Source organism: Poecile atricapillus, chromosome 3 (genome assembly GCF_030490865.1).
Source record: "Poecile atricapillus isolate bPoeAtr1 chromosome 3, bPoeAtr1.hap1, whole genome shotgun sequence".
Taxonomy (NCBI): domain Eukaryota; kingdom Metazoa; phylum Chordata; class Aves; order Passeriformes; family Paridae; genus Poecile; species Poecile atricapillus.
The window spans coordinates 101,361,706-101,375,462 of NC_081251.1; the positions used below are offsets into that span (position 1 = coordinate 101,361,706).

Here is a 13,757-nt window from a genome sequence, read left to right on the forward strand (position 1 = left end):
GAAGTAAAATGTGGATTTAAACTGTAAGATAAGTGTGTTTGGTGTCATTTGCAGGAATCAAAGTGAAGTGTCCAAATTGACTGAGTTTAGCATTTGTTACCTGAACACCCAATTCTAGTTAACACAGACTTGGTTTGAACTAATAGAGCCTCACTTTTTTCAGTAAATATTCATTGTCCATTTGAAACAGTACAGCATTGGACTTATGAAATGTCAGTGTCATGGTTTTAAACCAGTAACTAACAAAAAAATTGCTTATTTCTTGCCGTGAGATATGGATTAGAACAAGAGCAAAACAGGCACAAAACTTAAAAGGAATAAAGAAAGTTTATTAACAAACTACAATAATAAGAACACCAGAATAAACTTCCAGAAAAACCTTTTCATCTCTTACTACCCACCATTCCTTTGTGCACATGACAACAGAGACAAAAACTTTAGAACTTTGATGGTTTAAACCTAATTCCTTCTACAGCCTTTTCACCAGTCTTTGTAGAGAAACAGAAGTTTCTTTCTGTTAATTTATGGAGTTTCTCACAAGAAAACTATTTTTGTTATCGTTTTCCTTTTCCCTGATATCAGCTGCCCAGAGCTGCTGTTATCAGAGCCCACTCCTCCCATTCCACATCACTCTGAGGTGTGTTATGGGCCATGAGTCTAGGGATGGCATTTTTAAGGATGAGTTATTCAAAAGCAAGTCTTCTTCATCTGTTTCTGTGAGCTTCACCAGAAAACAGTTTTTCTCATTGCCCCCCAAGACTTCCAATTTTCGCTTTACTGTTTCCAGCACTTCACTATATCACAATCACTCTACTTTTTACTCAAATTTTACACTTTGAACACTCTATTCCTCCCCATACTCCGTCATGAATTAAAGGAGTTCTTTTCAGGACTTTATTGTCCATCTCCATAGTTTTAACAGAAAAATATTTCATCTTAATTAAAGCATCTTCTTAATTCTCTACCTTTCCTGAAGTTTCTTTTCTTTCTTGTTACTGGTAGTTTATAAAGTCTCTTTTCATGTTGATCACTCTCCTTTTCTCTCTCTGGATAAAAAGATTAATCTGCAAGTCTCGTCTGGGTAATGAAAGAGTTAAAATCTTGCCCAGGTTTTTGTAGATAGTTCTGTGGCCTCAGCCGGAGCAGGAGCTGGAGCTGTCTGCGATGGAAAGTTCCCCATGGCTGCTCTGGAGAGAGTAGTTGCTGTTTTGGCCCGCTGCAGGTCCAGAGTTTTTTCTCCTTCTTTACTCAGCAGTCCCCAGTGAACTCTGTCACTGCAGCCGAGCCAGGGACCGGCCCGGCCTGGCCAGAGCCCGGGACAAGCCCCCCGCAGGCCCCATCTCCCGGCCGGGAGACACAGCAGGCCCAGCCCAGCCCTCGCCCGGGCCGCATGGCCGGGCAGAGAGCGAGAGGCTGGAGCTCTGTTACCTTTCACAGCCAAGAAACAAAGAGAACTTAAGTGCCCTGACTTTACATCTTAAGGTAGGGTTCACAAGTTCATCTCCCTTTCCAATGGCTAAAATTGCTGTCAATCTCCAGTAATGACCAATAATTGGTCAGGAGAAGAGACTCCTTTCAGTCCCCAGCAACTTTAACTTCCTTAAAGGTAAAGTAACCCCATGACAGTCAGTCTTGTATGTTCATGTTACTTTATTCTCCCCTACCCTTCAGCTCCTCTTTCCAACCGAACTGTAATGGTGTGGTCCAGACAGATGCCAGAGTTCCCTTCCCTGCCTTCACCCTCCCATTGCTGTCTCCCAAATATTTCCCTCTTTCCTCTCCCAGGCTTTCCCACATATTCACAGTATCTAGTTTGGGCCTTAAAGGTGCATTTCTGTTTGATTCTGCTTCCTTCCCTCCTCCTTGCCAGCCTCTCTTCCTGAACTGGTTCAAGCAGCCACAACCTCCAGCCTACCTGGGGCAGCAGGGCTGACCATGGAAGTGAGGGGTAGCTACAGGAGAGACAAGCTCTTGCTACAGCTGCAAACCTCAGCACTGTGTGCAGCTGTTTCTCCTCACTTGGGGCCAGCTACTTACCTGCCAATTTGAAATACCATCCCTCTTAAGTTAGAGAGCAGGGTTGATATATGCCCCCTTTGCTCTGTCAGTAAGCCTAGGGATTTGTTCCTGCTGCCTCCTTCTCTCCCACTCTTCTGCCCAAGATGAGTTCTTTTGCATCTGTTCTTTTCTAGGCTGTATTTCACTTTGCTGCCTGCAGTGTTCTGTTGAGGTGCATGAACTAATGGTGTTAGGTCTGATGCTGACAGCAGTCTGGGCAGTGTGGCCAAAAAACCCTACACAACCTTCAGTCTCCCTGAAAAGCTGGATCCATGAGCCCACTCCGTGCTGCCACAGCAGGGCAGCTGCTGCTGCCTGAGCACTCCTGGGAGGGGAGCTCTGGCAGCAGAGGCTGAAGGGACAGCCTGCAGGGTCAGCTGAGTTGCCATCACATGGAGTTTACTGCTATTTTATGTCCTGAGCTTCACATCGAAAGAAAAGTGCAGAAGCACTGTCAGGAGCCTTGAGGGAGCGAGACAGAGGCAATGAGCCTGTGTGAGAGGATGCTGGGCTGGGTGAGGCTGCACTTCAGCGATAAAGGTTGTGTTTAGCTCTATTACAGATGTTGTGTGTGAGCTTGGGCTGTCACAAAGGTATAATTTACAAAAGTGTCTTTATATGTTCTCTTTGAAGATGCTTTGAAGTCCTCCCTTCAATATCTGTATCTCTGTTTCCTGCCTGTAAGCAGAGTTGTCTTTTAAGTGCTCTCAGTATTGCCCTTGGGTCAACGAGCTCATGGTAGGATCCGTAGGCAGGTGTAGATTATGGATTTCTGCCTGACTTTCTGTAGGTGGTGATGTAGTTTCCCAAGGCAGCTGTACATTTCCTTCCAGGGTACCTACTGTTTTAGCAACAGAAAAAAACGTTCCATTTTAGATGCAAAGTTAATGTAAAGCATGCGTGGGCTAGAAATCCTGACTGCAAATTTTTTTGAGAATTTTGTTATTTTCTACTCCTCACTAGACCTGACACCATCTAGCTCTTCTGCTCCCTGTCTTATCTGAGGAATTCAATTTAAAGAAAGGCTTGGATAGTAGAAATAAAGGGAATCAGATTGCATGAGGGTAGAAGAGAAGGTCACTGAGGTACTTTGAGCAATTAAAATAATTTGTGATGACCTTGGGGTGAAAATTCAAGGCAATTCCAATCTGAAACAGCTTGCCTGTTTTCTGGGTTGTATCCTTGGTCTTGTTCATATGCTGTCTAAAATTGTCTCTAGCCCTTGGGGTTTGAAATTACTCCTACAGCAATTTTCTCTGCTTGTGCCCTCAGAGTAGACAGGGCAGAAACAGAGAAGCTGAGTGGCAGCTTCTTGCAGTGAAAGTCATTGCATTTCTGAGGGTCTCTGCAGCACCAAATCCCCTTTTTCCTTTGTGCTGCTGAGCCCCTGCTTGCTGTCAGGAAACACTGCAGATGCTTGTTTGGTCCCTGGGCTATGCGTTTTACCCGGCTTTAATCTTGTTTCTTTCTGCATCCCGTAATGCATTTAAGAAACCTCAGGCTGAGTCTGTCAAGGCCTTTCCTTTGATGGGCACATATTTACTGTTGTGTGAGTGAACCAACAGCATCAGCACCACCCTGAAGTCCCAAAGACTGCACTGACCAACATGAGCTCAGCTAAAAGTAATTACAGTTAATAGGATCTTTGACTTGTGTGATGGATCACATACTATAATATTTCCTTTTTAAGAAATCTTACTAAAACTAAGAGCTGTGTTCCTAAAGCTGATAAGACAACAGGATAATAAAATGCCCTCTCTAAGTCCCCAGGCCAACTCAGCCTTCGCAGCAGGAGCTAGTCTGCAAGACAGGTAGCACTTTGTTTACACAACATTAAATCCAAGGAAGCTCAGTTGTTTTCAAGGGCATGGGCCCTCCACTTGCTCCTTTGTATCTGAGCACAACCTCTTGTACACACCTGCTATTTTTGCTTGTGCTTGGAAATCCATTTTCAGCAGAAGTTGGCACCACCAGCCCCCCTGTCCTCTCTGTTCTCAGGCCCTGTACCTACCGACTTGCTTCTTCAGGCTTGCCGCTGTTGGTCATGGCTCAGAGCACCTCCAGGTCATGCACATTTGAGTCATGAGATTCAAAACACACAATACAGCCACACTATCAAATATCCTAAAGCTTCTAGAAATGTGTTACCCATTGTAGTGTCACACCTGGGATAATGAACATGCTGGGTAGAATAAGACCTGAAGTGTCTACAACTGATGTGGTGCTGTTACTCTCTCAAATTTCGTGATGACCAGCACAGAAAAATTCCTGTGGTTTTCAAATCATACAGTTGCTTGCAGTGCAAGGTGGCCATTAGATAGATGTTCACAGGGCACTGCAAATGCTTTCCTTTTCAATTAACTAATGATGTGTTATTTGCTGGAATACCAGCTACTTGCTGAAAGGTTGCAGGTGAAACTTGATTCTAGAAGCAGCCTGGAGAAACAATTGTAACAAGGTCTGCATATGCCAGAACATTGAAACAGCTTTAATGGAATCAGGATTTTTCATTGAGATGGTTAAATGTGTACAAAAAGCTGAGTGCTGTTTATTCTGTTGTAAACCCAGGCTTACTTTGGCTTTGGTTTTAAATTGGTTAGGTATTAGTTTGAGTAAAACTGAAAGCTTCTCAAGCCATACTATCATTCAACTACCAATTAAAAAGTCAATTTATATCAAACCAATGCAATTTCCTTTTATACACAAGGCTAGAATATGGGAAATTCAGGCATATAAAGATACAGTGAGCAATAATGAGGAACTCGAGGTAAACAAATTACTATCACAGAAGCTGAAGGAGACAAAATAGGATTCTCAGTAGGCGAAAAGAGATAACAAGACACAGAGCAATCAAGCTTTAATTAAAGATTTCTGGTGCTTCTGAATAGGCTTTAAATACCATGAGGATAGCCTCTCTTTTGATGTTTCAGCTTCTCTTCTGTCCCACTGACAACTTATTTGTGTCAGGGCACACAGTACAAAAATGGTGCGTTGTGCAATGTGCAAAAACTTTAACCCTTTTTCCCCTCAAATCTTGCATTGTTTTGTCCCTTCTGCTCTGCATATCCACCAGCCATTGTGCAGCCCTGGTTTCTTGCATGGAAACTGCCATCAAATCATTTTCTCACCCAGACTGAGTTCCTGCTTTCCTCCAGTCTCTTCCCTACAGCATTTAGTGGTTGCACAGATTTTGTGTTTTCCATCAGGGAGAGTCCTGTTTTGAGTACTTCCACAGCTGTTTCTCGGAAGATCTCTCAGTCACATTAGTTAATCAGATGAAGGAGCTGAAAGGGACAGTGGAGAAAGTATTAAGTAAAAGAAAATTACATTTGGTTGTTCTTTGTGTGCAATTATACTAACTGAACTGTTGGTATAATGCAATAAAGGTATCTGCAGAATTGTATTTTTGTATTATGCACCAATTAACACAGTGAATAACAGCCCAATGCCCTCCCCCACAAGAAAAGTAACATTCTGAACAGTGATGGGGATGTTCGGACACAACAGTGGGATCTCACAATATGTAGGTATGAATTTCTTTATTGCAGTGTTTACACTTGCTTTCTCTGTAGGATTGAAAACAGCAACTGTGCAATACTGAAAATCAGCATGCAACCAGATAAAACCTAGCAAAGTTGAATTGGCATAATTGCTCTCTAGAGTTAATCATGCACTTGAAATAAACAGAGCAATTCACAGGTTTCAGACCTACATTTCAAAGCTGCTCACTCTTAAGAATAGGGGTTTAAATTGTACAAAAACTGCTGTAAACCTCAGAAAATGTTTTTAAATAATTTTCCCACCTCCATCCAACTTGGTCTTTGTTATCTAGCATGCGTTTCTACCATCCTTTGTAATTATGAACAAAAAGAAATTCCAAAAAGTTGGTAGCATGTATCACTTTGCACCCTTTATGGAAGATCCTTTGTGAAACATAAAAGGCAAAAGAAATTAGTTTTCTTCATGCTGCTTTGTTAGTGCCTGGTTTCAGAGTGTGGGAAGAAACAAGATGTTGTCATTGCTGTCCAAAGTCAGTAGTGCTCTCACCCTCTTACACTGACTACAATTTCTTACAAGAATGCCCAATAGTGTTCCCTATTTATAAACACTTAAGAAAAATCTAAAGCATGAGTCAAGCTTTTGAGTATTTCTTTGAAATGTTACTCAGGATGGATCTGGCATTCATTTGTCATCACTGTAGATGCTCTTCCTGTTGAACTGAAAGACATCCAAGACTTTCACTGCTGCCCTCATTTAGAAAATAAAGACAGAAATAATAACTCCAGAAAGAGTGGAAAAGCCAATCTCTCTTGGTCTAGCCATACCTCAGTAACTGGTTCTCATATTGCTGGCAAGACTCACTAATTTCTATGATCATTTTATATCCCCTTAATACCATTTTGTAGACACACTTAACAGGTATGGGACTGTGATTGTCAGCACAACCTAGTTTTGCCATTTACCCTCATCTTTCAACCCTCTGCCCCATTAATCTCTGGAAATTTCAATCCTGGGAAAGGTAATAATCTCCAATTACTGCTCACAGAACACTGTTAAACTGCAGAACCCAAAGCAAAATTGAAATCCTTACCTCACTGATCATGTTTCTTATATATGCTTGTAGTGTATTTTGCCTACAGGCTTCCAGCATGGACCAGCCCTGGAATTATTGGTAATTCGTAACTGAGATTGCTCATGCACTGGGTGAAATCTACAGCTCTCCACATAACCCATGGTGCCAGTGGCAGCCAGATGTTAGTCAGGATTATGGTGGGAAGTTTTCTGTAAGCCTCTGATTTCCCATATTGGCCAAATATTGCCAGGCAAGGGAAGCTTATGGAAGTTTTTACAAACAGGTGAAGCAAACATTCCACTTGTTCATGGCATCAAGTTTGGTGACATCTGCCTGAGAGGAAGAGGTAAAATGAACTCTCTGAGGAAGAATTAACTACATCCAAAAGTTTAGCCACTGGAGTTCGTATGGCCCTGAGACATGAGAATTTGTAGCCCTTATTAATGTGGATTTTTACTCTATTGGAAGTAGGAATAGCCTTTTGGTCTGAATAGAGGGTGTCACAGCAAATTACACAAACTGTCTACATACTGTTTGAAAGCACTGATGCATTTCAGTGACATGTTACTCTAGGTTCCAAAATAAGCCAAGTACCATGGTGCTTGGTTGGCAATTTGCTCAAATCACTGAAGTTTTGGTTGGCAATGAGCTTAAACTAGGTTCAAACCAGCTTGATTTGACAAATGCCAGTTAATACATTTAGGCCCTTGAGGCATAGCCAAAATGCCTCTTGTCTGTTTTGTGGCATGGAGTTTGTGTGTTGTACATGTGCCAATGAAATTGCTTTCTGTGTTAGAAGTACAAATGTGCCTTAGGCTTTGCTCCATGGTTTTCTCTTCGGTGTTGCTGGTTGTTATTTGCAACAGTGCCTGCAGCAGCAGTGCCTCAGGCTGCAAGTAGTATCAGAGCTTCAAACAAATTAGTCATTTTAAGTCTTGTGGGGTTTTGTTCATTTTGTTTTCCAAGAGCACAACATCACTCCCCTTTGGCTGTGGCTGAAATCCAGCACCTTGATTGCTGTGCATTTCATGTATCTAGACAAACTGTGTGAAACCTAGAATTTCTGCTGTGCAAAAGGATGAGCGACTGTGTGTGTAAATATATCAGTCAGTGAATTCATCATGGAAAGAAAAGTTATGAGGGAAGAATTTTTTTTTTCAATTGTTTTAATAGAGCCAAAAAGACTTTTTTTGCAAAATGCTGTTTCTGGGACCTTGCCAATGTATTGGGGAGCTTGCCAGGGAGCAGGAGAGCAAGTGAGTGGGTGAGTAGGCAGAAACTTAATGTTTCCTCTGCCATGTTTCTTTTAAAGGGAGGATTTTATCAAATTGAACTGATATAAATTATTCACTGAAATGTAGCATCCCAACCTGAATCTCACTGTGATCTCCACCTTTCCCCCCCCCACCTCAAACAGAGATTTCCATTTTTTGAACCTGGGTAGCATCTTGCAGCTACCAATGGTAGAATATATAGGGACCCCACATTAAACTACCTGTTGTTTTTTGTCATGGGAATGCTCAGCTGTTTCTGGCCACTGGGTACATGTATCCTGTGTGAAGCTGGGCAGAATTCCACAATCTGCTAATTTTTGGGGGAGGCTTAGCCTGGAGAGTCCTGCTGCTCTTCCCCCGGTGTGTGAGATGCTGGCAGTGTTATCCTGCCACACACTGCAGAAGGAAGGAGGGATGTGCTGTGCACTATGCAACAGACCACAGTTATTCACAGATGGAAAAAATCTATGCTTCTCACCAAGCTACTTAAGGATTTTCGATTCAGTGCTGCTGCTTTAGTCTTTGGAGATCAAAATAATGTTTCAAACTGAATTACTGTAAACTGCTGTGGCATGCAGCAACCTGTAGAAATGCTCTCTCCAAGCTCATAAGACATGCTGCAGTCATTTCTAGAATCAAGAGAAAATCAATACTTTAAAGAGAGTGAAATCTTACTTTTAAAAAAGCAGTGGTGAGTTAAGGCAGGCAGTACTCTGTTTTGCTACTGGGTGAGTGGTTTCAGATCTTGGGCTGCTGTTACATCTGCACACTGAGGGTTGGTTTTGTGAAACGTGTAAGGGGGGAAGTGTGGGGGTTTTAGTCTGTATCCAGAATTGTAACTAAGATCCAGCTGTCCTAATTATCTTGAAATGAGGGGCAACTTCTCCCTGTGTCATATTATATCCCATTTAATATAGTGACAAAGACAAAAAATTCAGATGAAAAAACTGTTCCATGTTGGACTGGCTTCCAGTATTTATAAACAGGAGTAGGGCTTTTTGCACATCAGAGCAGCAATGACAAATGAGGAGATTGTGCAACACCTGGCTGTAGGTTTTATTAAAATCCCTGCTGGTTTAAATCAGGTGCAGTCTTTCCATGGACTTCACTTGGGCCAGACTTCCTCCTGCAATGTTTTGGGCAAAGATCCCTACCCAGTTCTGCTAGTTCTGAAACACATGTTTTCCTGTTCTTGTCTACCATCTACTGAATAAAGCAAATAGATATTCTTGCTAGCACTGGCTGCAGCAGCTGCAGAACCTGGGAGGCTTTACAGACAATCTTGTGTACACCACCATCCATTACAGCAGGACTACTTTAAAAATCCAAGATACCACCTCCTGTACTCAGTCATCTCCAGGTTCCTTACATTGCACTCCCTGGCATAACATACCTGTGGTTTTTAATTCCCCATCCTGTCAAGCTCTGAAAAACCAGATTATAAAATCTTAGTGCAGATTGACTAATCTCAAATTGCCAGCAGTGTTTGCCTTTACTCTGAAACTACCTCTGCACTGGAAGTGAGCCCTCTCTAGTCTGCCCTAAAGGCAGAAAATACAAAAGCCACTCTGGTTGCTTCAGTTCAGAGTCTGAAGGCATAAGGTCTACAGCAGAAGGCCAATCTCCTGTTCCACCAGGGCTTTCGATGAACCAGAGGGACATTTCTAAGCATTTTGGAATAAGACGTAGTTCACTGATCCCCAGTCCCTAGAACCCAGTGGGAGCCAAGGGCAGCCAATTTCAGGTCCAGCTGTGCTGTGTATTACATGTGGAATCATCTGGAGATAAGTTTGCCAAGGTCAGGTTGGCAGATATCTAAGGAACGAGTTTTATTTCAGGGAGCTAAATCAGAAATGTGAAGCTTAACCATAGCAGCTGTCTGCACATGCTGTGGTCTGTCCTAGGTTTATCACTTCCAGTTTCCCATTTTGATTCTCTCATGTTTTGGGCTTATTGTACCCTTGAAGGTCACCTGCATCTACCTTTGGGAACATGTTTGATATTTCACTGGAGACATACAAGTGGCTTTGTACTGTTCCACTTACCTGCCTGCTTTACTAAACATATGTTTCAGTGCAGGTGGCGAAGCCCACTGGGGTATTGCAGTGTTAAATCACTGTGATAGCTGACAGAATGAGTCTCTCATCTTCCAGTTAGTGTGAGATTTTCCTTTGGGTTTGGGGTGGGTTTTGCAAGGATAAACAAGTAACTTCTGGTGCCAGACTGTTCAAAGCTACTGAAGCATTTTGCTTTACTAACTTCTAGACCTTTCTTCCTGAGGCACATTTACCCTCTTACCTGTTGTTTTGGGGGCTTTTGGAGGGTACATCAAAAGCAAAGGAGGAGAGGGAAATTCTTCCATTTGCTGTCTAATAATTTTAAGATTTCATACTGCCACCCACTGCAGAAGGATTGGAGAAATAAGTGAAATTAGTATGCAAATGAAACAAGTAACAGTGACAAAATCTGTAGAGGACCCTTGCAGGGGATTTTTGAGGAGGGGTGGTGTAGATTTTTCAATAAGGATTATTTTCTCAGCAGTACTTAGATTGGGAAGTTTTCTTACAGTGTGGTAGTTTTGCACAACGCTGTATTACCCACGTTTTTCAGAAATACCAGTCACTTTATTTCTTAAAGTTCTGTCAAATTCTTTGATCCATTTCATTCACTGAACTTTTTTTGTAAGAAGGAATTTAGCTCATCTTCAGGATTGGTTTGTGAAAAGGTAATTCAGACATTTTTTCTGGCAAAGCTAATGTATTTTCTCATATTTCTGGAGGGTGAACCTCTCCAGTTATAGTAATGGTAGAACTTTTGGCCTTGCTCATCCAGGCACATGCAGACCATCTCTTCTAGACCACATCAGTTTAGACAATAGCTCTGAATTCCAAGAAGCAGGTCAAGCTAATCATAGAACATCCTAAGTTGGAGGGGATCTGCAAGGATCATTGAGGCCTGGACATTGAGCCCAATTAATGCCCTGTCTGATTTAATTAGTATCACCACTGAGGAATCTGCATGCGTGGCATTGCTTTTGTGGAAGCTGGTGGAGAAATGGTGCCCTTAGAGAGGGCCATATGGAAGGCTAACTGGACCAACATAATTTGTAGAAAACACTTCAGATGTATTCCAAATCTTTTATCTTTAATGGCAGTAGAACTACCTAATGGAGTTTATTAGATTGTGTATATTAGATTATTAATAAGTATGTTTGATAAATCATGTCATGTTCACAAAAAATGCTTTGTCCACTTATTTACCATCTAAATCTTAGTTTTGATTATGTATTAAGTATTTCCTGATATACTAGAAAATAGGACAAGGTGGGGTTTACAAAAGCATTGTGGTCTTGGGACTGCAGTCCCCTAAAATGAATCTTTAAGGAAAAGGACATAATTGTCACGGTATTCAAATTTTTGTCATGTATCCAAATTCAAATTTTAAAAATAAGACTTTTTTGAGATACAAATTAGCAAAGTCTTTTTCTAGAAATCTGTTTGTACTGGATTAGTTCTTCCAATTGATGGAAATGGCTGTAATAGGGAGGCACTGATTTACACCCACAGATGGGGCCTAGGAAATGCAGAGCTGGATGCTTGTTTTACAGTCAGGCGGTTTGCTTTCTGGAGCTTAATTTGAGTCTCCTATGAGCAAATAATTATTCAAAATGCAATTAATCTATTGTTATGTTTTAATCACTGTGATGGTGTTTTATTTACAGGTTTTTATCTAATTAACAGCTACTTTCCAATTTAAAATAAATTCAATAACCAAATGTCTCTAGAAACTGAAAGGGCTAAAATGCACCAGCCTTGAGATTATGAATGAACTCTTAACAGCCCTGAGAGCAGATCTTGAAAATGGGAGGACTCTTGGATTTTTCTCTACTCTGTGCTATTTGCCTTTTTGAGCACTAGGAAAAGTAGAAGTATGTTTATTTACTGTGACAGATTTCTGGAGATGTTGATGAAAAACTGTGAAATACTGAGACAACCAGAACTATAAGACTTTTAAAATAATTCCGTGGGTATTTGTTTGGGTAAAAACCTCAGGGCCAGGTTCTGCTCTTGGTCCAAGAAGCAGAGCAGCTGAAGAGCAGAAGAACTACTTGGTCTTTGGATGTTGGGGTCATGATTGGCCTGTGTCCTCCTTTCAGATCAGTGGTTGTTCACAACCTGTGGTGCCAGTGGACCCTATGGCCCCACACAGAGCCAGTGCAATGACGCCTACAGGAACTCCAAGCTCAGAGTGGTGGTGGGAGCTGAAGGGATTCTCCAAGGCATTCAGATCTGGAGAGTACCAGCAACCAACACATACAGGTAAGGGAGCTGTCTCTGACGGTCGTGATGTATCTGTGTTCGAAACTACCCAAGCTGCAGATACACGCTAGGCATCTTTGAGGTGTTACATTCAGAAGTTTGGCCACATCTACTGGGGTTTTACTTATCACTGAGCCTGTGATTTCCAGCCTCTCCCTTCTCAGATTTATTCCCTGGAAGATGTGACTTTTTTGGCAAAAGAGAAGAAACTTTCTGAGGCAGGCAGATCTTTAGCCTAATGGTTACAGGTTGGGAGAGCTCTATCAGTAGTTGAAAATGCATTTTCACCTCCCCAGACCAAGAGGAATACATTTCCCATTTGTCATTCATTGAGCCCTGGGAACAGAATGAGTTTTTCCCACCCTTCACTTGATGTGGAAAGCACAATCATGTGTCAGCATTTTTTACAGGACAGCTTGCATCAACCTCTGCTCAGCATCTTCACTTTTTTGAATCTAGACACAGCAAGTTGAGCTTGCAAGCCTGGCTTACCACAGTAGAATTGATTTTGGAAGCCAGCCACCCAAATGGTAGGCTCTGTGATACTGAAGGTTCTAACACTTAAATTCCCCTTGGAGTTATTTTCAAAGAGAGATGATCAGATATGGTTCAATGCTACTTAATCAGATTTTTACCAATCATTTTTTCTTTTTCCTCTTGCTGGGGAAAGAAGTACAATCAAAGCGTAGTTCACTGTATCTGAATGGTAACATGAAGCCATTACATGCATCATTTTGTAAGCAGAACTGTCAGTTTGAACCAGTGACTGTCTAGTGGTGGTTTTTTATGAAGCATTCCATATTGAAAGCAATGATGGTATCTTGGATTTCGAAGCAAAATATTCCATTAAAGGCTTTGAACAAATTTCAGTTACAATTCTCTGATCCCATCTTTTTTTTTTTCCTTTATATTGAAAAAGAATGTTAATGTTGAGGCTAGATGTCAGTCTCTAATAGAGGTCTAGGGCAAAGCAGTTTTGAGAAACTGGCTTGGCTAGGCACAAGTTCTGCCTGAGTGCCTATTCCTACAAGGATTGATGGTAATGCAAAAAGCATTAATGATATTTTACCCAGCTATCAACAAGGAGTTGCCTGAGGTGAATAGAATTTTTCAGAACCAGCATCCAGTAAATATGGTTATAAAGTACAGCCCAAAAATGAACAGGCAAAACAGCCCAAAAGCTTACAGCACTGTCATTTCTTTAGTATCAGAGTCCAAGAAGAGCCAGAATTCTTGTGCAGCTGTAGGCTGATTTTTTTTGCTGCTCAGTAAAAACCCTGGGCCCTGCAGGGATGACCTGTCTATTTAAGTCCTATAAATGACCTAGCAGACTTCTAGGTTCTGTATAGATAATAGATGTATAATGTTGTGCATAACATACATATAAAGGGATGACATTCTTTTCTGCACCTCTTAAGGCTATAGTAGAAAATTCACAGCCTGGGGAAAGCAGGAGGCAATTGTGGGCTTAAATTAACTTGACATCTTCCTGATTCTGGTCTGCTGAAGGGGCAGCAGAGTCCGCCAGCATAG

The 13,757-nt window shown here is 41.6% G+C and overlaps 1 protein-coding gene across 1 annotated transcript in view; it reads left to right on the forward strand.

The window, feature by feature from the left end:
- ALK (ALK receptor tyrosine kinase) overlaps positions 1-13,757 on the forward strand; it is a 75,508-nt gene that overhangs the window by 31,847 nt on the left and 29,904 nt on the right. The window contains exon 8 of the mRNA XM_058835742.1: positions 12,062-12,224. Within this exon, the coding sequence (XP_058691725.1) occupies positions 12,062-12,224 (163 nt within the window). The remainder of the gene's footprint in view (positions 1-12,061; positions 12,225-13,757) is intronic.